Source organism: Narcine bancroftii, chromosome 8 (genome assembly GCF_036971445.1).
Source record: "Narcine bancroftii isolate sNarBan1 chromosome 8, sNarBan1.hap1, whole genome shotgun sequence".
Taxonomy (NCBI): Eukaryota; Metazoa; Chordata; class Chondrichthyes; order Torpediniformes; family Narcinidae; genus Narcine; species Narcine bancroftii.
This window is the reverse complement of record NC_091476.1, coordinates 18,993,452-19,016,184: the sequence shown is the minus strand read 5'-3', so window position 1 is coordinate 19,016,184 and position 22,733 is coordinate 18,993,452. Positions and strand designations below refer to the sequence as shown.

Genomic DNA, 22,733 nt, shown 5'->3' with positions numbered 1-22,733 from the left:
GATTGCAATTCCAACAAGTGCACTGTGGAAAGCAGTCAGGCTGGTGGTTTCACTGTCTGGTATGGAGGTGCTAATGCACAAGAAGGAAAACACTACACTCCCCGTAATGGCACTGGTTGATTTTACCAATCTAGTCTTCATTCCTTTAAAGATATCTACAAGAGGTGGTGTCTCCAGAAAGCTGCCTCTATCATCAAGGATCCTCACCACCTAGGCCATGCCCTCTTCTCACCATCAGGATGGAGGTACAGGAGTTGAACGTGAACAAAAACCGCCTCTGCTATCCGATTTCTGAATGGATGAGAACCCAAGATAGTATCTCACTTTTTCTTTCGAACTATTGATTAAAATGTATTTTTTATCAACTTTTGCACCAAGGAGGGTGTTGCAAAACATCAAATGTTGTGAAATGCTCATGACAATAAATTCTGACACTGACGTATGTCGGTTATAGGAAACCTGAATGAGAGTGTGAAGGTCTGCAAAAAAAAGAAATCCCACCCACCACGTTCAAGCTCATTTTAACAATGGTGGGGCCTTGCGAACACAAAAGTACAAGTTCAATGCACAGACCATTTCGTGACCTGCTGTCTTATTATCCAGGTCTGCCCCCCCCCCCCCCCACCAGCCAATCCGAGTCTGATCCTTGCGACCTGCCAATGCTCTCCCCACGCCAGCCAGGGCTGAGCCAGTGCACGTCAACGTTGACTGAGGTTTGGAGCAAAGCGTCCATTATCCTCCATCTAGTGTCTGGACATGGGATTAAAACGCGTAGTCCCTCTCGGGACTCTCCTTCCGCCGCGGACACCAAGGCATCCGAGTCAGTGGCGGACGAGCCCCCGTGGGCCTGCAGACGACTGATGGAAACATTTCGCCTGGACGTCTCCAAGTGGAAGTTGCATTCGAGCCTCGTCACGATCCGGCGCAGAGAGAAACGTTTCCAGCGCTCCGTTTACACCAAAATCGAGAACGGCGAGACACAAAACGCCGCAGAGGCCGGAAAACTGAACTCAACCACCTCACTCCAGCCCCTCCCCGGGCTTCCTGCCACGGGATGGCGTCATCCGTCCTCCCGTCACGTGATCGGCCACCGATGACGTCAGACGCAGGTTGGGGAGGGGAGTCGGTTGGCGTTGGCCGTGGAAGTTGTCCGGGAACTCCCGTTGAAATCAGACCGAGGTCAAGGTGAACATTTGGCGTTGTTGCATTCAGGCCGTCGGGGAGCGATCCCGCGACCGTCTCGGCTCGAGCTGCGGAACCTCATCCGCGGGGGTGTTGCAGGAAGTTCCGTCGTGGGCGGAGGAGAGTTCTTGATGAGGGACAAGAGGCTCGACACATGTAGGAAGTTCCTCTTGCTGCAAATGCCATTGGTGGGAAAAGCAGTGCTGTCGAATCCACAACTCATTCCAGGGCTCTTGGGCTATTATATAATACACTGGTGTTCATTTAAATGCCAAAAGTGCAATTCTTGAAGGTAGAATGGAAACATATTGATCTTCAGTGAAGAGCCCGTGGTTAAAGTAAAAACTATGCTGGAGAAACTCACTCGTTCAGCAGTGTACTTTATATTGCAATGTTTAGGGCCTGAGCCCTTCATCAAGGTTGGTTATGTCGCTTTATCTTTGCTAGAGTACCCTGATTTTCTCCAGCATTCTGTTTTCACTCGATCTTCAGTGACCTGGGAACAAAACGTTGAAAATTGGGAAAGCAGGTGATGTTTTTTCCCATTTTAAATCCAAGAGAAAGCTGGCTCCCTCGAGGCAAAGCAGAAAAGGATATGTTTCAAAAGTGGCCAAATTGAATGAATGTCCAGGTAGATTGGCAAAATGATCGTCATGGGTGTGCTGGGCGAAAGGACCTCTTTGCACTCCATTGACAATATAGATGGAGATTTGTGAGTTTATCTCTGGGGAACCATAGAGAACCTGCTACAAAAAAGTTAAAAGAAAATTGAATGGTTCTGGGATGGGGATTGATGGTGACTAGGATGAGGAATGTACAGCCTCACTTTTTGTCGGGGACAAATGACCGCATAGTTCTTAAATGTACCGTGAAATTCCTCTACTACAAAAAAGTACCTTCAGCGCATATTTTACTCCTGAAATTTGTTACTGGTATTTGAGCCTCCGTACAGATGAATAAAGACTCCTGTTTTGATATAGATGTGCAATTAGTGGGAGACTCCAATCATATCAAAGACAAAATGCAATGGAAGAAAAACAAACCGATTCAAGAGAGAATAGAATAGAAAGATAGAATAGAAAATCCTTTTGTGTTTTGATATTGTAATCAGGGCTGAAAAAATAAATGCTTGATGACATACTTCAAAGAAAGCATCCTTTTTATTGCCATTTGTTTCTACTAGACCACTGTTCAATGGTTCTCTTCACGTCTAGAGACGGTACGTTTTATCCACTTGATGAAATAGTCCGAGGCATTCATGAATCTTCACAGGAAGCTAAGAGCATAATTTTTAGTTAATATTTTAAACTTTGACATAGCAAAGTATAAAGACATGCACAAGATTGACAAGGAGAATGAAATATTGCAACCATTAAAAAAAGATGTAATTTATAAAAATATTTTTGAGGAATTGTGACCATGTGGGCATGTTAGTTTTTAACAACCAGATAATTTCTAAAGCAATAATCACAGCTAAATTGAACTATTCTTGAGCTGTGCTGCATGAGGTTTATTTTACTGATCTATTTATACCTGATTTTTTTTTTTGTCACTGATTTTAATGGAGAAGCTGCTCAAGAGTGCAGGAGGTGGGTGGGCAGTGAATCATTGAGATTTTTGCTATTTCCACACTAACTATATTTTCAGCAATTCTGGTTGTCAGTTTCAGTCATTAAAATTGAAAAATTTGGATTCTATTCATCGTACACAAAATGCACTGAATTCTAGTTATTTGCCTTGAGGAGACTCTGAAAGTGAAAGAAGTGGCAAATGATTAACCAATTGCTGATTAAAGTCCCAGCATTAGACAATAGTGAATATCTTGTAAAATGGAAGCTGTAAATGGTTTGATGGAAACAATTGTACAGGTGGTGGAAAATAGAGTTTGAGTATTAAAAAAACAGGAATGTCATCTAAAAAATTTCAAAATGGGTGTCATTATCTTTGATTTTATGTCTTGATATCTGGTATAGCGAGGTGAGAACTGTATTGAAAATGCTTATTTTCATCAAGGCAGTTCAGAAATACCACAATTTTACCAAGTTATTGATAAGATACAATTTACTTCATGTAATGAAAGAGAAATGTAGTATTTAGTTTGCTATAAGGCAGTCAAAGATTTGCCATTAGCATTGCCCAGCAACCCTTGTAGTCAGAGAAAGAAAAGCAAAGGTGAGTTCCTCAGACGCACTGAGTGTCTGTGGATTCATCTCCAGAGCTCCCTCAGTTTCTGCAGCTGCACAAAACTCCAGTTCAGTTCAAACCATTGGCAACCTGAGACCAGATTCAAACCTCCAGCGTGATGAGAAAGCTTTCCATGCCCAGAACTCTTTGGGAGGCCTCTTTGCCCCTCAGCGTCCTCTTGAATCTACTTCCGATTCATGGTTCTCATGAGTCGGTCTCAAGCAGGCTGCAAAATTGTTTGTGTCCTTTGACCACAATTTCCTAGAAGCCCACAGAAAATGTGCATTCATCGCTGCAGATCACTAATAGCTCACCGCCTGTGTACGTCCTTCAGCCATAGAGTCCATTGCTTGTCCACCATCTCCTCTGCTTCTACTCAACAGGTGGGGTGTCCTCCCCATTACTGGTGCCCTGCGCCAGTCCGCTGTCTCCCCAGAGTCTGCAATCCCTCCAGGCCACTCCCGATCGCAGGTGCTGCCATGTTGGGCCCAGATCTCATGGTTGCAGGATTTTAAATAAAACACCATCAGCTCCTCTCACAGTCCAATTAAAGCCTGTATAGAGCCATCGGCAGTAGAACTGGGTGGCAGGACCCCGCAAGGGAGTGCTGTGTCTCCGCTGGCCTCTCCCTGGGTTCGCACGAGCAGCAGCGGTATTACAGCAGCTCTGCCATTTTTTTGAAATGGTCCATTTAATGCTTGTATTTTACAGAAATTATAGTGTGTCCCTTTCTGAATCAGAATCAGAATTTATTGTCATGAGCAAGTCATGAAATTTGTTTTTTTAGCAGCAGAATCATAGAGCAAACATTTATATTATAACCATCTTGCTCATTACAAAAAAAATTAAAATACGAGTGCACAAAAAGTAAGCGTGTCTTTGGTTATTCAGGAATCTGAACAAGAAGCTGTCCTTGTGCCATTGAATGCTTGTCCTTAGGCTCCTGTACTTTTTCACAGATGGTAGCAGAATGTAGAGGGCATGGCCTGGGTGATGGGGATGTTTGAGGATAGAGGTTGCTTTTTTAAAGTACCACCTCATTTCGATGTCCGTGTTGGAGTGAAGGCTGGTGCCTGTGATGTCGCAGGCTGAGTTAACAACCCTCTGGAGTTTATTATTGGCCTGAGAGTTGGCGCCTCCGTATCAGGCAGTGATGCAACCAGCCAGAATGCTCTCATTGGTACACCTGTAGAGGTTTACAAGAGTCTTTGGTGGCATACCAAATCTCCTCAGACACGTCACAAAATATAGCCACTGGCGAGCTTTCTTTGTGATTGCATCAGCACGGAGGCTTCAGGACAGATCCTCAGAGATGTTCACACCCAGGAATTTGAAGTTCTTGACTCTCTCCGCTACTGAGCCCTCGATGAGGACTGGGTCGTGTTCCCCTGACTTCCTCCTGAAGTCCACAATCATCTCCTTGGCTTTACTGACATTGAGCTCAAGGTTGTTGTCGTTGCACCATTCAATAAGCTGATCTATCTCCCTCCTGTACGCTTATTCATTGCCGTTTGTGATTCTGCCGTCAACTGTGGTGTCATCGGCAAACTTGTAGATGGCATTGGAATTGTGCCTGGCCGTACAGACATGGGTGTATAACAAGTAGAGCAATGGGCTAAGCACACAGCCTGGGGGTGCACTTGAGTTGATAATCAGTGAGGAGGAGACATTGTTTCCAACTCATACTGACTGTGGTCTTTTGATGAGAAAGACAAGGATCCATTGCCAGGTGGTGGTACTGAGGCCTAGAGTTCATAGCTTCTTGACCAGCACTGAGGGAATAATGGTATTGAAGGCCGAGCTTGAGTCGATGAAGTGCAGCCGTATGTATGAATTGCTGTTTTTGAGGTGATCCAGAGCTGAGTGGAGAGCCAGCGATACTGCATCAGCTGTGGAGCGATTGTGACGATGGGTCAATTGCAGTGGGTCCAGATCTTTGCTTAGGTACGTGCTAATTCTGAACTATGACCACCCTCTCAAAGCATTTCATCACGGTAGGAGTTAGTGCTACTAGGCGGTAGTTGTTGAGGCAGCTCACACTACTCTGATGTGCAACTTTAAATAAGTGTCGGTCAGACTTAACCATATAGTTAAACATTATATAGGGGAAAAAAACATTAAGAGACTAATTCCAAGTTAAATTTAAAAAAAGACAGGAGTCTACTTTAAAGTAACAAGTTAGATATACAACCGATTTGATGTCATTCCTATAAAAGGACATTGGAACCAGAAACTTTAGAATGACTGAGAGACAGATCGATGCTGCAATAATTGGTCTATGCCTCTTTCTGAATAATTAAATTGAAATGGGTGGCTGGCCTTTGTTATTTGTTTTTATCAATTGAAGAGTGTTTTCATGGCTTCTCACTTCAGATTACAACCTTGTAATTACAGAGTTTACTGGATTATTTCTGAAATTATAGACCAATGTCAAATCGTGTATATGTGGACCCAAAAGGTGCTTATGATGACTATCAGTATCCAGTAGTGTTTTTGCCACCGTATGAGAATCCTCCTCCCTGGATTCCACCGCATGAGGTAACGGTTGTTTATACAGATTACTTTCTCTGTTAAACTGTGCAGTTGACCTTGTGGTAAAAGTATCTATCATCTGTGGTTCTTAGATTGCAGACCTATTTGTAAAAGGGGAAGTTGCTGAGACACCAGACCAGCTCATGTTATTACCTTTTGCTCATTGTAGCTCATTCAGGGAGGAGTTGATGTCATTGTTGAAGCATCTTGCATTTCTTAAGAAAGCAGAGCATTGTTAATGTGTAGCTCTGAATCTCAGGAAAGGTCCTGACATTCAAGGTTTTAAATATGCATCTGTGTCGTTTATTTTGGGTGGGTTAGCAGTTGGACATATTAAGGCCATGATGTAGTGGCAAGGGTCCAAGTGGTGGAGACCAGACTCTGCTCAATTTGCATGCGAGTTGACTAAGGTTCTCATCCGCTGCCATCTCCTTGCATACTCTCTCCTGTTTTTCCCCTTCCCTATGACCATTCACACCCTACCTGGCCCTCTCAAATACAGATACCCTCCCTCTCTGGCTACACTTGTGCGTGCAGGTTCCCCAATCATGAACATGCTCCAGGGTCTTTTCAAACACCTGACCCTATTTATGACTGCATGGCCAAGTAGCACTCCAACTCCATTTTTAAATTAACTGACAACACTACAGTCAAATGGCAGTTGGAACACAGGAAGAAGATTGAAAGACAAGTGGTCCAAGATGATAACTACTCCTTCAATGTTATTAAGCAAAGGAACTGATCATTTGACCAGGGGGTTGCACCCACTTCCCTGTCCACATCAATGGCACTGAAGTGAAAACAGTAAATTGCTTTAAGTTCTTGGGAGTAAATATTTCCAGAGACCTGATCCGGTCCAACCACATTGATGTGATGGTCAAGAAAGCATATCAATGTCTCTACTTCCATAGAAGGCTAAAGATGCTTGGTATGTCTCCATGCATTAAAAAAAATTGCCTCTGTTTTGTATTTGCTTCATGACAGCATCCTCAAGAGGAAGTGTAGACTCACTTCAAGCATGTCTGTATCATTGCCCAGATATTGGAAAATTTTCTTGTTGCCATATTTTTAACTTCCAACAATCTCCCCAGTGGAGTGAAGCTGGTTCACAGGACTAATAGAAACTCTTCAACCTATTGTACCTTCACTCAAAAGCAGACTCGGTTATTGAATTGTTTTTTCAGACATGAATGGCAAGCTCCAAATAGTTGTCAATTAATTTGCTGAAGCATATGAGAGGATGAATCTTGCACTCAGTATCAGCAAGATCTCTCCCAATCTGACCCCACTACAATATTGCCTCCCAACAATAAAGGTTAATGATAAACCCCTGGAAGGTGTGGATCACCACCCATCTCTCAAGCCAATTCCCAACAAAGGCAGACATCAGTATTGAAATTCACCGCAATCTTCAGCTTGGCCTTTAAGAGACTGAGAAAATGCTGTTTAATTATAAAGATCTCAATCTGACATAAAACTCATTGTCTACCAGGCAGCTATGAACCTTGTGTGTTTCTGAGATACTGACTAATTTTAGTAGGCACCAAGGTAACTCAAGATAATATCAATGTTGTCTCCAAAACCACTAGAAGAACAGGCAAATCACTGGCAGCATTCTCTTACGGACCAACATCCCGAGCATTGAGGCCTTGATTACACTCAACTGGAGCTGTTGGTTGGCCAGATTGTCCTTGTGCCTGATGTACTCTATATTCTGAAATTTGTCATATGAAAAAATTACAATGTTGATACATAAGGGTTCTAGGATGTTCTAAAGTCTCATTGGAAAAAAGTGCCCAATCTTATTTTATTTACTGTATTCTCACTCGCTGTTTGCCTTTTCTGAAGTACTGTATTAAATTGCATTCTGACATTTACTTTCATAAAAGGGTAGTTCTCTAAGATGGTAATCAACAGAATTTCTTAGTCTTTGATGTAAAATGTGTGTAAATATTATAACCAGCATTATAACTTTAAATATTGTATTTGCAAAATAAATGTAGCAATAGATTAACAACAAAATGAGCATTTCAGTGAGGTATTTGATAGCTGTGGGTCTGACAATTGTATCCTCTCTACTCTGCGCAATGAGACTGCAGCATCAGAGGACTTGAATTTTTCAGCAAATAAATATGAAATGATGTATTGAATAATATTTTGAAACTAATTTTGATTTCTTCAGAGGTTACATCACTCTGACTACAACAATGAGCTGACCCAATTTTTGCCTCGAACCATCCAGCTGCAGAAACCCTCTGGGGCTCAGGTAATAAACTTTTCTATTCAAGGAAACAAATTCATTAAAGTGGCATTCTCAACTGGTTCTGAAATTTAAATTGCAAGAATTGTCCACAAAACCATCCCATGTCCAGTGCTACTGTGGCTTAAGCAATAACGTAGCATGAGAACTTTGGGTGCTTTGATGCAATTGAAGCTTTTTTATTTATCAGACTCAGGGTCCAGTGTAAAATTAGTTTGGGGTAGTAATCATTTGATTCGTGGCTTTAAATCCAATTAATTTGTCACTGAATTCATCTCAGCAGTATTCCTGTGCAGCAAAATATTCCATCTCTGCGTCCTCCAACCAGGTGGCATTAATGTCCAGTTCTCCAATTTCTGTTCGACCCCCACCCCCTCCCCCTCCCCATGTCTCATCTTGTCTAGATTTGTCTCGCTCTTTTACTTTTCTTCTTTCTTCTTTCACCCAGATCTGCACTCACAGAGCCATCCCTTACCCCCAGTCAGTTCTTACCTTTCCTCCTGCCCTTCCATCCATGTCCAATTATAGCTTTTTGGCTGTTAGCCTGTGCTTCTCTTCCTGCCCTTTCCTCCTTCCTCCCCCAGCATTTTTATTCAGACATCTGCCTGCTTTTTGTTCCTATCTTGAAGAAGAGGGTCAGGCCTGAAATGTTGGATATTTATCATTACCTCCTATGGATGCTGTATGATCTGCTGAGTGCCTTCAGCATTTTACATTGTTATTAGAAAATTATTTTCATGCACCCAAGTTGTCAAATTGACTTGGAGCAAGTAAATGGATGGGGTGGGGATGTAATGTTACTTTATAACTAAGTTGTTCAAAGGTTGAGGGAATCTATAAAAATGTTTCACTTCTGGTCTTGTCACATGAACCTGAGTTCTTAAACTAATTGCAGAAATGTATCAACTGTTTAAAATGGTCTAATTCAGAACAATTTCATATAAAGGGATACTTTGTGTTGTCATAGAAATAGTGCAGTTCTGATGTTCCTCTAACTTGCATCCCTGTTTCCTGCAGCTTGGATTCAACATCCGAGGGGGCAAGGCTTCACAACTTGGCATCTTCATCTCAAAGGTTGTTATTTTTAGCTCAACTCTTCTGTCTTAGTGAGCTGCTTCCAAGTTTAAATTTGGGAGCAAGAACGAAAGATTGCTTTGTGATCTGCCTTCTAGAATCTATTGAGAAAGCAACTTACACCATCTCAATTTGACTCTGAGTGATTATGGGCACTCAGCACTCAATTCTTTAGCCACAACCTTAATTGATCATTCACTTGGCTGTACAATGATACCCTGATAGGAAATAATGAGAGAGCATGTCAAAATTCAAAAAAACACAAATTTGTTTTGGTAATGATAACTGCCTATTGCAAGAACTCGTATGGTGAATTGTGGTAAACCACTGTACTGTATAATTATCTGGTCAAGTATGCCTATTGGCTGGTTGTACCTGAGGCCCCTCCCTACAATCCCCTGCAATTCAGTGCAGGACAGTCAAACAGTAAGGATGATGGTGTTCTCAAGTGAATTAAAGCCTATTGGTTTCTCCACAATAGTCTCCTGAGTGATTGATGGGGCATCACTAACATTCTTCAAGAATTACATGGTCCTGAGCTGACCTGGCCTCAAGATTCACACCCATGTATTTGATGCTTAATGCCTTTCAATTGGTGCAGCAACCTGCTGAATTGAAGCAGTGCAACTGCATTCAATTAAGAAAAGAATAAATTAGCCACTTAACCTTGATGTAGGCACTAAATTCCAATATGGCAGAGACTCACAGCCCAGCAAACTTTGCAAAATCCTCCTCACAACGACATTAAGAATGGTGTCTCAATTTGAAGAGCCTCGCCCACAGACTAGTTAAGCAACCATCTGACATAGTCAACTAGGTTTTAAATAGAATTGTTTAGAGTAGGCTCTTTGAATTCAACCTGTTCTCCACTTGGCACAAATACTTATTGATAATGAGCCTCCAATGTAGAAAGTATATTATTTCCTGGAACTTGCTTTTGATTTTGCAAGCACAGAAATTCACTGCACTCAAAAACCTTACTTTCTCTGTACACCATTCCTGACTGAGGCAGAGGAAGTCCATTTGTTGATATAGTCCCACATTTAAATTTCAGCCAACATGGAGGGCTAGGTAGGTAAAGTCTTGTTAATTAAGTGCCATCTGTCTATATTTATTAATGTTAAAATTTGAGCACTTATGTTTTGTTGCAGGTGATTCCTGATTCTGATGCAGATCATGCAGGATTGCAAGAGGGAGATCAGGTTCTTGCTGTGAATGACATTGACTTTCAGGACATAGAACATAGTAAGGCAAGTACTATAGTGGAGAGAATATGCAATAGCAAATGAGTAGAACGAGTGCATATTTTGTGAACAATTGGAAGCCTGGTACACAAAACAAAATATAGTAAAACCCCTGGTATTCAGCACCTAGGGGGATTTGTAGATGCCCGATGAATGAATTCTCCAGTTGCTTGAGACTAGATGTTGAGTGATTGTTGAACTAAAAGGTGAGCTTGTCAATCTAACTCAGGATGTGTGCCAGGTATCTGAATATGACATGTCTATTTTGAGGTAAGTTCTTGGATCGAATATATGCAAGATATTCTGAAAGATGAAAAATCTTGTTGATCTTCAAAGTTATTGTTCATTTGTGAATAATTTAAGGCCTAAAATGTGAGAATTGGCGATTAATGATCAATAAAGATGATAAACTAATATGCAATTAGACATACCAACAGTCATAAAATGTAAAGAGATGCTGGTAAAAGGCAGGTGAAATAGCATCTGTGGAAAAAAAATGAAACATTTTTAGAGAATATTAACAATGTTTGGATAGCAGTATTAATATTGGATAGTTCTGGTTCAGAATTTTACCATATTGAAACTGAGTAAATTATGTAATTTTCTCCTTTAAAGGAGTTTTTGGGTGCCAAGGTCTATTTTTCTGTTCCACAGGCTGTTGAGATCCTGAAATCTGCCAAAGAGATTATAATGAGGGTTCGCTATTTTCCTTACAGTAAGTAGAATTCTAATTGTTTTCAAAACACATGGTATATTCAACTTTAAATTTTAAAATATTTTTATTGTATTTCATGTTCACTCGTGAATCACATGCTGATCATTTACCCCCCCCAGTCTGTGCAAATTCTCAGATGAAACCCATTCTTCTGTTTATTTCCCTGCAACACCTTTCTCTGGTGGTAGGAGATTTAGTTGATAGGTGACAATCTAAACTAACATTTACAATAACCATTTAATCTACCATCCATCATTGGGATGTTATAGGAAACTGGAGCCCTGAAGATTATCCAGTTAAAGAGAAAACACACAGCCTCTCGAAACACACAAACACACAACCCAAATGGAGGATAGAACTTACTGTTACAGGTATATTGCTTAATTTACTTCAATCCCAAATGCCTTTGAATCATATTCTGCATAAAAATAGATTGAATAGTCATAATCTATACCTCGCAATCAGTTCAATAAGTGTATGTAAGGTTTCATATTTAGAACATAGAACAGTACAGCATGTTTAGCATAGCACTTAGCACAACATTGCCAGCGATTGGGACGGAGGTTCCAATCCGGCACTGTCTGTAAGGAGTTTGTACATTCACCCCCCCCCCCCCCCACATGTCTGCATGGCTTTCCCCCGAGAGCTCTGGTTTCCTCCCACACTTCAAAATGTACTAGGGGTATAGGTCAATTGGGAAGTACGGGCCCATGGGCTGAAAAGGCCTGTTACCATGCTGTTTATCTAAATTTAAAAAAAATTTAAATTTGGAAATAGGCCCTGCAGCCCATAATAACTGTGCAGACCTTGATGCCAATTTAAACTACAAATCCCCTTGCACATGGACTACATCTTCTATTCTCAGCCTCCCTGTGCCTCTTAAAAGTTGTAATAGTGTTTACTTCACCACTTTCCCAGCAGCATGTTCTTGACCAGCCATTCTCAACAGGGACTATAGCACATTTAAATAAAAGCCTTGCTTGCTTTCACCTCACACACACAGTCAGTAAGAGAGACATACTAAAGAAACTAGAACTTGACTGCTTCACAGGGAAGTGGACCTACAAGCCATGCAGAGTCCTCAGAGGTGGGGGCGGGGGGTTATAGCTGAAGAAGGTTGAGAATGCGTGTTCTGACACATGCCACTCTGTAGAAAAAAAAGTGCATTTCATAAATTTTTAAACTTTTACTCCTCTCCCTTAAAGGTGCACCCACTACTGCTTGACATTTCCACCCTGGGCAAAAAGAGTACCCTTTGGTTCTCATCATTTTATATACTTCATTTAGGTTGCCCTCCTCTAATGCTGCAGGAGAAACAATCCTAGTTTGTCCAACCTCTTGATATTCTCCATAATCCAGGCAACATCCTAGTGAATTCCTCTTCAACCCCTCCACATCCTGTCTGTAATACAACAGCTAAAACAGCACTGAATATTTTAAATATGGCCTAAGCAAAGTTTTGTGCAGATTTGTCTACTTTTATACTCAGAATCCCAACTGATGAAGGCAAGAATATCATACCTCTATGCTGCCGATCCATTTGTGTGGCCACATTTGGGCAGCTATGAACTTGCACTTCAATGGTCCCAAGAATACGGTGTACTTTCCCCTTGCATTTGATCTTCCAAACTACCAGTACCTGTCACTTGTCAGAATTAAACTCTATGTGTTCTTTCTTTGCACATATTTCCAAATCGTCTATAATCTGCAGAATCTTCCACTGCCCATTTTTGTGTCATCTGCAAATATATTAATCACCCCATCTAAATTTTTGCCAAGATTATTTGTATAACACTTATCTGTGTGAAACCCCACTGGTCACAGTCCTCCAGTCAGAATAATATCCCTCCAACACTACCCCTGGCCAGGACAGTTTTAATTCTACCAAGTCTCCATGAATCTGTAGAAATGGAAGTAAATGACAAGAGGAAAATTGGAAGAAAGTGACAAAAAAAATAAAGAGACACAAGAGTTGTTATCTCAGAAAATTGATATGTTGGAGAATTATAGTAGGTGAAACAACATAAAAATAGTGGGCATGAAGGAGGGTGAAGAAGGCACAGAAGTGGAGGAATTTATAAAAGAATGGATCCCGAAGGTCCTGGGAATGACAGAAATGCAGGAAGAAATGGAAATAGAAAGGGCACACAGAGCATTAGCTCCGAAACCGCAGACATCAAAAACCAAGATCCATCTTAGTAAAATTTTTGAGATATACGACAAGAGAAAATATATTAGAGCGGGCAAGGAATAAAGTTAAAGAACATAGAATATAAAGAATATTCCATCGAAATACAAGGGTCAAAAAATATTTTTTTTTTACCCACACAAGTTTTGAACTCTTAAAGAAGAGGAAAAGAGTTTAATACAGCAAAATTGATTCTATGGAATAAAGGTTATAAATTCATGTTAAGACGTGGAGCCGTGCTTAAAATATTTATACCCGGGGAGCAAAACAGACTGTTCTCAGATCCGGAAGAAGCAGAAGAATTCGCAGAGCGTTTGCAGGATAGAAGGAGAGATGTAATAAGAATGAAGAAAAGGTGATAAAGTATATATAAAGATGTAAAAACAATGTACATGTAAAGAATTAAAGAGAGAAAGAGGGGGAAGGAAGGAAGTAATGGGGAAAAAGGGAGAGCTTTGTTATATGTGTAAAAACAAAAGTGTTTTCTGTGGGGGTTGGGGGGGGGAAGAGAATAACCATCACTGCGAAATCAGTTGACGCTTGAGACCAAGATCGCAACCCAAATGGAAAAGGAAGTTGTGGTTGCCCGGCAAGGGATAAGGGGCAACTCAGGGGGGAGGGGGGATTTGGGGTTAAGGTAATATTGGGTGTGGGAATTGTTGGAGTATTTTATGTTTTAAATGTGTTGTCATACATTGAGTTTATAAAGGGAAAACAGATGAAAATGGGAAAAGGGGGGATGGACAAGATATAAGATGGCCACATTGAACTATATGACTATAAACATTAATGGAATACATAACCAAATTAAAAGGAAGAGGCTATTAAATTTACTGAAGAAATAAAAAAAGATATAGCATTTGTGCAGGAAACGCATCTAACTAAAGTGGAATATAAATTAAAGAGAGACTGGGTAGGAAACGTCGCGGCAGCATCATATAATTCAAAAGCTAGAGGTGTAGCCGTATTAGTTAACAATAAACACAAGGTTATGCATGATACAGTATAATTGGTTACAAATTACAAAAATTAAAAGAATGGGATCCAACATTATCAGATGGTTTCGCTGTAAGAAGGAAATGGGAACAACAATAAATACAATTTGGGCATGTACAAAAGTGAATACGTTTTGGGAAGATCTAAATCGGATATTAAATAAAATCACAAAAAATAACATTCCAAAAAAATCCAGAGAATTTTCTTTTAAGTAACATAAGTAGTAATGAATTGGGCCTCAAATTGGATAAAGCGCAAAAAAGATTCATTATGATAGCCTTAGCAGTAGCAGAAAAGTATATAGTTAACTTGGAAAATGGAAGAGAGCCTGAGAATACAGCAATGGTACATGGAAATGAATAAATGTATTCCATTGGAAAAAATAACAATTTAAAAAATAAAGTCACATTTGAAAAAATTTGGGAACCATACGTGGAACGTAAGAGAGAGCTTGCCTCGGACCTCCACCCCCTAAAATGATAAGACAAAACGATTTGATTCAGTGTGTAAAAACAGATGATGCATTTTTCTTGTTTATTTTTCATTGTGTGAAGACATTGTTTAATGGTTTTATTGTATTGTACATGTTGAATATTTATTGGTTTTGGAGAGGGGTGGGAAGGGGGGGAAAAAGGGAGAAAATGCCGCTGTGTATATTTAATGAGAAACATTTGTATATATTTTGGTTGATATGGTTCACAGAGTGAAAAATAAAAAAAATTTTAAAAAATTTCTGCTATGGATTCCAAGAACATCTGTTCTCAATTTCCTCTCCCAAGTTCCTGCCTTATACAATTGTAATTAGCCTTTCCCCCATTTAAATGACTTCCTAATTTTGCGTGCTCCTATCCTTGTCTATAGCTATGCTAAACTTCAGAGTTGTGTCGACTGTCTCCAAAATGGTTGCCCACCTAGAGTTCTGTTACCTGACCAGGTTTGTTGCCCAGTACAAGATCCAGTGTAACCTGACCTCTAGTCACCCTGTCCACATACTATATCAGGAATCTTTCTCTCAACTCAAATTTTGCCCCATTCAACCATTAAGCACTCAGGAAGTGGCAGTCAATATTAGGGAAGTTGAAGTCTCCCATAACAACCCTCATATTTTGCTCCATTTCAAAATCTGCCTACTTCCCTGCTCCTCAAGGAGCCGTTAGAACACCCCCAGTGGAATGATAGCTCCCTTCCTATTTATGACTTCCACCCATACTGTCTCAGTAGATGTTACCTCCACAACATAGTCCCTTTCTGCAGATGTGATATATTTTTTTAAATTTTTCACACTGAACCATATCAATCAAAATACATACAAACATTTCCCTCTTAAATATACACAGTGGCATTTTCTCCCCTTTTTTTTCCCCTACCTTCCCTCTCTCAAAACCCATTAAACATTCAACATATACAATACAATAAAACCATTAAACAATGTCATAACACAATGAAAATAAACAAGAAAATTGTGTCATCTACTTTTACACACTGGATCAGTTCATTTGGTCTTATCATTTTATCCTTAGGGGGTGGAGGTCCACGGTAAGCGCTCTCTGTTGTGTTCCATGTATGGTTCCCAAATTTGTTCAAATAATGTGACTTTATTTTTTTAATTATATGTTATTTTTTTCCAATGGAATACTTTTATTAATTTCTATGTACCATTGCTGTACTCTCAGGCTCTCTTCTGATTTCCAAGTTGACATTATACATTTTTTTTTGCTACAGCTAAGGCTATCATAATAAATCTTTTTTGCGCTTCATCCAGTTTGAGGCCTAATTCTTATATTACTTAGAAGAAAGATCTCTGGATTTTTTGGTATGTTGCTTTTTGTGATTTTATTTAATACCTGATTTAGATCTTCCTAAAACTTTTTCACTTTCTTACATGGCCAAATTCCATGTACTGTTGTTCCTGTTTCCTTCTTACAGCGAAAACATCTATCTGATAATATTGGATCCCATTTATTTAACTTTTGGGGCGTGGTATATAACCTGTGTAACCAATTATATTGTATCACGCGTAACCTCGTGTTTATTATATTTTTCATAGATCCAGAGCATAACTTTTCCCATATTTAATTTTTTATCTTGATGTTTAAATCTTTTTCCCACTTTTGTTTGGGTTTATAGCTTATTTCATAATTTTCCTTCTCTTGCAGCTTGATGTACATGTTTGTTATAAATCTTTTTATTATCGTTTTCTGTAATCACATATTCAAAGCTGCTTCCTTCTGGTAATCTCAGTCTTCTTCCCAATTTGTCCTTTAGGTAGGGTTTCAGTTGATGGTATGCAAACATTGTACCATGAGTTATTCCATTTTGTACTTCATTTGTTCAAATGTTAATAAATTATTTCCCATAAAACAATTTTCTATTCTTTTAATTCCTTTTTTCTCCCATTCTTTAAAGGAAAGGTTAACTATTGTGAAAGGGATTAGTTGATTTTGCAACAATAATAATTTTGGTAGTTGGTAATTTGTTTTTTTTCTTTTCTACGTGAATCTTCTTCCATATGTTGAGTAAATGATGCAGTACTGGTGAACTTTTATATTGCACCATGTTTTCATCCCACTTATAAAGTATATGTTCTGGTACCTTCTCCCCTATTTTACCTAGCTCTATCTTGGTCCAATCTGGATTTTCCTTTGTTTGTTAAAAATCTGATAGATACCTTAATTGTGCTGCTCTATAATAATTTTTTAAGTTTGGTAGCTGCAAACCATCTTGTTTGTACCACTCTGTTAATTTATCTAGCGCTATCCTCTGTTTTCCCCCCTTTCCATAAGAATTTCCTTATACTCTTTAGTTCATTGAAGAATTTCTCTGTTAAGGAAATTGGTAACAATTGAAATAGGTATTGTATCCATGGGAAGACATTCATTTTAATGCAATTTACCCTCCCTATCAATGTTAGTGGCAATTCTTTCCAATGTTCCAAGTCATCCTGTAATTTCTTCATTAATGGCTGATAATTTAATTTGTATAGGTGGCCTAAATTATTACCTAATCTAATACCTAGGTATCGGATTACTTGTGTTTGCCATTTAAATGGTGATTCTTTTTTAAGCTCTGTGTAATCCGCATCATTCATTGGCATCGCTTCACTTTTATTTGCATTGATCTTGTACTCCGATATTTCTCCATATTCCTTCAATTTCTTATGTAGTTTTTTTATTGATATTTCTGGTTCTGTTAAGTATACTATGATGTCATCTGCAAATAAACTGATTTTATACTCATTCTCCTTTATTTTTACCCCTTTTATTTTATTTTCTGTTCTTATCAGTTCCTCCAATGGTTCTATTGCTAAAGCGAACAGTGAAGGATATAGTGGACATCCCTGCCTAGTTGACCTACTTAATTTAAATTGGTTCGATACATATCCATTTAGTGTCACCTTCGCCAATGGTCCCTTATATAATGCTTTAAACCAATTAATATATTTTTCTGGTAGGTTTAACCTCTGTAATACTTTGAATAAATAATTCAATTCTATCCTGTCAAAGGCTTTTTCTGCGTCTAAAGCAACAGCCACTGTTGGTATCTTATTTCCTTGTACTGCATGGATTAAATTAGTGAACTTACAGACATTGTCTGCTGTTCGTCTTTTCTTAATAAATCCAGTTTGATCTTGTTTTACTAATTTTGGTACACATTCGGCCAATCTGTTTGCTGATAGTTTTACTATTATCTTACAATCTAAATTAAGTGGAGATAATTGGTCTATATGTTGCTGGTGTTAGTGGATCTTTGGTATTACTGTAATTATTGCTGTTTTACATGAATCTGGCAAGTTTTGTGTTTTTTCTATCTGGTTCATTACTTCCAGAAGAGGAGGAATTAATAACTCTTCAAATGTTTTATAGAATTCTATTGGGAGTCCATCCTCTCCAGGCGTTTTATTGTTCGGCAGCTTTTTAAATATATCCTGTGTTTCCTCTATTTCAAATGGTTTCAGGAATTTCAGTAGTTCAATTTTAGTTAAAAACTCATCTATTTTGTCTTCTTTCCCCTCGTTCATAGAATTCCTTAAAGTTTTCATTAATCTCTGTTGGATTATATGTAATTTGTTTGTCCTTTTTCCTTGATACCAATACAGTTCTTTTAGCTTGTTCTGTTTTTTCTCCTAGCTCGTAATACTTCTGCTTTATTTTAATTATGCTCTTCTCCACCTTGTACGTTTGTAATGTTTCGTATTTTATTTTGTTGCATCTTCCCTCGTTGCTAGTTCTTTTTCTGTACTTACTATTTCCCTTTCCAACTGTTCTATTTCCTGATTGTAGTCCTTTTTCATCTTAGTAACATAACTTATCTGCCCTCTAATGAAGGCTTTCATTGCATCCCATAATATAAATTTGTCTTTCACAATTCTGTATTTATTTCAAAGTATATTTTAATTTGGCATTCAATAAATTCTCTAAATTCCTGTCTTTTAAGTAGCATGGAGTTTAATGTCCATCTATATGTTCTTGGTGGGATGTCCTCCAGTTCTATTGCTAATAACAGGGGTGAATGATCAGATAGCAATCTAGCTTTATATTCCATTTTCCTAACTCTCCTTGAATATGTGCCAACAACAAAAACATATCAATCCTTGGGTATGTTTTATGTCTACTTGAATAATTTGAGTATTCCTTTTCCCTTGGATGCTGCCTCCTCCATATATCCAAACGTTGCATTTCCTGCATTGATTTAACTATAAATTTGGCCATTTTATTCTTTTTGCTAGTCTTTTGTCTAGTTTTATCCAACTTTGGGTCCAAATTAAGGTTAAAATCCCCTCCTATCAATATATTCCCCTGCATATCTACAATCTGAAAAAAATCTTGCATAAACTTTCGATCCTCTTCATTAGGTGCATATATATTGACCAAATTCCAGAATTCTGAATATATCTGACATTTTATCATTACATACATCCCTGCTAGATCTATTATTTCCTCCTCTATTTTGATTGGTACATTTTTATTGATTATTATAGCTAATACCTCTGGATTTTGAATTATATGATGCAGCCGTTACGTGCCCTACCCAGTCTCTCCTTAATTTATTGTGTTCCACTTCAGTTAGATGCATTTCCTGCACAAATGCTATATCTATTTTTTCTTTTTTCAGTAAATAGCTTCTTCCTTTTAATTTGGTTATGTATTCCATTAATATTTAGTCATATAGTTGAACATGGCCATCTCATACTCTGTTTACACCTAATTTCTGCTTCCTCACCACCACTTTTCCCATTTTCATCTCAGTTTTCCCTTTTTGCATTCAATATATGACAAAACTTCTAAAACATAATACTTCACCTCCCACATCTAAAATTCCCTTAACCCCAAAGGGTCTCCCCCCCACTCTGAGTTGTCCCTTGCCGGGCAATCACAACTCCCCTCTCCATTCAGATTGCGAACCTGCTTGCGTCAACTGATTTGGCAGTGACTGTTATTCTCTCCCACCCAACCGCCTCCAGAAGACTTATCTTCACATTTAACAAAACTCACCCTCTCTTTTTCCCCCTCTCCCTTACTTCCCTTTTTTCCCCCCCTTCTTTAGTTCTTACTTATACATTATTTTTACATTTTATATGTAGTTTGTCGTCGTTCTTGTTACATCTCTCCGTCTGTCCTGCAGGCGTTCTGCAAATTCTCGTGCATTCTCCGGATCTGAGAACCGTCTGTTTTGCCCCCCCCCCGGGATAAATATTTTAAGCACAGCTGGATATCTTAACATCAATTTATATCCTTTTTTTTCCATAGGATCAATTTTGCTGTGTTAAACTCCTTCCTCTTCTTTAGGAGTTCAAAACTTATGTCTGGGTAAAAAAATGTTTCTCTAATTTTATTCCTTGCCCTCTCCAATATATTATCTCTTGTTGTGTATGTCAGAAATTCTACTAAAACGGACCTTGGTTTTTGTTGTGACTGGTTTTGGGGCTAGTGTTCTGTGTGTGCCCTTTCCATTTCTGGGATCCATTCTTTTATAAATTCTTTCATATTTTTGACTACTATACTTTTCCATTATATCAATCTTCTGAGCTAACAACTCTTGACTCTAATTTTTTTGTCACTGCCTTCCAATTTTCTTCTTAAGTCATTCACTTCCATTTCTCGTCCTTCCACATTTTCTAATCTTTTCCCTTTTTCTTCTGTACTTTTCATTTCACTAAATTCTAATGTCAACCATTCTTTTAATGCTTTCATTTGTTCTTGAAATTTTTTAAAATCTATATACTGTCTATTTTACCTTCTATTCCTCTGTGCAGAGCTTTCTTCTGTGTCTGCACTTGTGTTTGTGTCTTCTCTTCCTTGTATCTGTCTCTCTTCTGACTTTCTTGCTGAGCTGCTTGCCTCAGTTTGTTGGGTGTTTTTTTTTGCATAGCTTGTTGTTGGGCCTCTTCTGGGCTGGTTATCTTTTGGGTTTCCTGTTGCTGTTTTTCTTTATCACTCCCTTTCCTATTGCTTTCCTCTTCCAGCTGAGAGCCCTGCTGTTGGGCATCTCTCAGCTGGTCACGCTGTGCAAGTTCACTCCACAGCTGGGCCCCCCTCCTGTCGGTCTTTTTCTGTTCCTCAGTGTGTGCATTGTGTTGGCTCAGAGCCATTTTTGCAGTCAGGAGGTCACGACTCTGCGGGGGTCGCCACTAACCTCAGGGAGTGGGCTCCTCTCTCCATGGCGGTACCCTGCCTCTTCATGCAGGTAAGGCCTTCTTTCTCTTCTGGCATCTTTTCACCGTTGTTTTTGCTTTTTCCTTCTTGCGTGCCATTTTCTTACATTTGTGTTTTCTTCACTTTATTTCTTTTCTGGAGAGGGCTGGTATTCTCTTACTGGCCACTACTCTGTCATATGACTCCTCAGATGTGATATTATTCTTGATCCCATATTCTCCCTATCTATCTCTTGAACCTTCTAAAGCCCAAAACATGCATCAGCCAAGTCTTAAATGACCACAACATTGCTGTTCTATGCACTGATCCATGCTACTTTCATTGCCCTTATTCTTAATTTCTACCCATCTGAGTGCAGTAAATCTCCATCCATTACCTGTGCTTCAATCTTAATACACAAAACATCAAGCATTGCACTAACTGCTACAGTATCCAATCTAACACTGGTTCTCATCCCCATGCCTCACCAGTTTAAATCCTGCTCAGTCTCTCTCGTTAACCTGTCTGCTCGGATTTTGTCTCTCTCAGAAGAGATCCCAATGATCCACAAATCCGTTAGTGTCCTCCTCATATCCATTACAAAAGATTGAATGAATTTCATCTTTAGAAATAATTGTGACTTTATTGGGGGTCAAAAATGTAACCTATTACTGCTATTCTTAATACTGGATGTACCTTGAAATGATATGCCAATATTCAAATGGAGTTTGATCACGAAATTGTAAAACCATTGTTAGCTTTCTCAAATTCAGACAGTTGGGTTAACAAGGCGGCATTATATTTCTAGAAACTAATTAATCTCATGGAATGAAAGGGCACACAAGGGGCTTGCTGGGCATGGGTATTTCAATCATTTCAAATTTTCTGATTTATTTTGATCATCAGCCTAAGACATGAATGACTTGAATCACATCACAGAAAGAGTTATTTGAATAAGCAAGTAATAATTACTGTGTAGCATATAGTTTTTGCATTTAATTCAGAAAGTAAGTGGCATTCAATGTTGGATCATCATTTTTGGCCCTTTCTTTCAGACTTTCAAAGGCAGAAGGAAAGGACAGTGCATTAAGAGTCTACTGATCTCCAAGCAATAGGATTACTACACCGTAGAAATTAGATACCCATTTCACATCTGCTTAACTGATTACAACTGAAGCAATATGGGATTCTGAAATGAGGTATTTATTGAAGAGCAAATGTTTGATAAACATGTTTCTTTTAGTATGTAGTACATTAGACCAACACTTGGAAACTAGCCATCATGTAAAAGAACTTGGTAAACAGTCTCTAACCCTAATGAGTAGCTACAAGACAATGTTTAAACAACTTGCACTGGATCAATCTTTTGTAATGGATATTGGATTTGGCCTGTTTTCTATAACAAATAATCAGAATAAAAACTAATGATAGAATTAGAGTATTTGAAACAAAGCATCAGTTCAAAAGTCATCACTTCAGCCCAGCTGCATGATTATGTTTTGGAAATAAGCTTTATTATTCCATTGTTATCACTTGCATTTAAATTATCCAATTATCTCCCAATGTCAAATGATATTAAAGAAAACATCTACATTTCTGCAACAAACTTGCTTTGATTCTAGGCTAAGGAGAATGAATGAAAACCTGAATTTCAAGTCAGAAAAGAATGGCTTATGTCTAAATTAGATTTTCAATAACCATCTGTGTCCATAGGAACATTGAATAA

At 38.8% G+C, this 22,733-nt stretch overlaps 1 protein-coding gene across 6 annotated transcripts; it reads left to right on the top strand.

Moving 5' to 3' along the window:
• The first annotated feature begins 745 nt into the window (after window positions 1–745).
• pdzd11 (PDZ domain containing 11) lies at window positions 746–22,459 on the top strand. Of its 6 annotated transcripts, none has more exons than XM_069893044.1 (8): window positions 746–1,179; window positions 5,761–5,904; window positions 8,081–8,164; window positions 9,176–9,232; window positions 10,384–10,482; window positions 11,131–11,191; window positions 11,461–11,562; window positions 22,063–22,459. In XM_069893044.1, exons 2-8 carry the CDS (start codon window positions 5,794–5,796, stop codon window positions 22,095–22,097), a joined length of 549 nt encoding a protein of 182 aa, XP_069749145.1. In that variant the 5' UTR covers window positions 746–1,179; window positions 5,761–5,793; the 3' UTR covers window positions 22,098–22,459. The 6 variants fall into 6 exon arrangements, with proteins under 6 accessions (XP_069749145.1, XP_069749141.1, XP_069749147.1 ...); XM_069893040.1 differs by having other exon boundaries at window positions 750–1,185; XM_069893042.1 differs by lacking the exon at window positions 746–1,179 and adding an exon at window positions 1,192–1,338.
• Window positions 22,460–22,733: the final 274 nt, after the last annotated feature.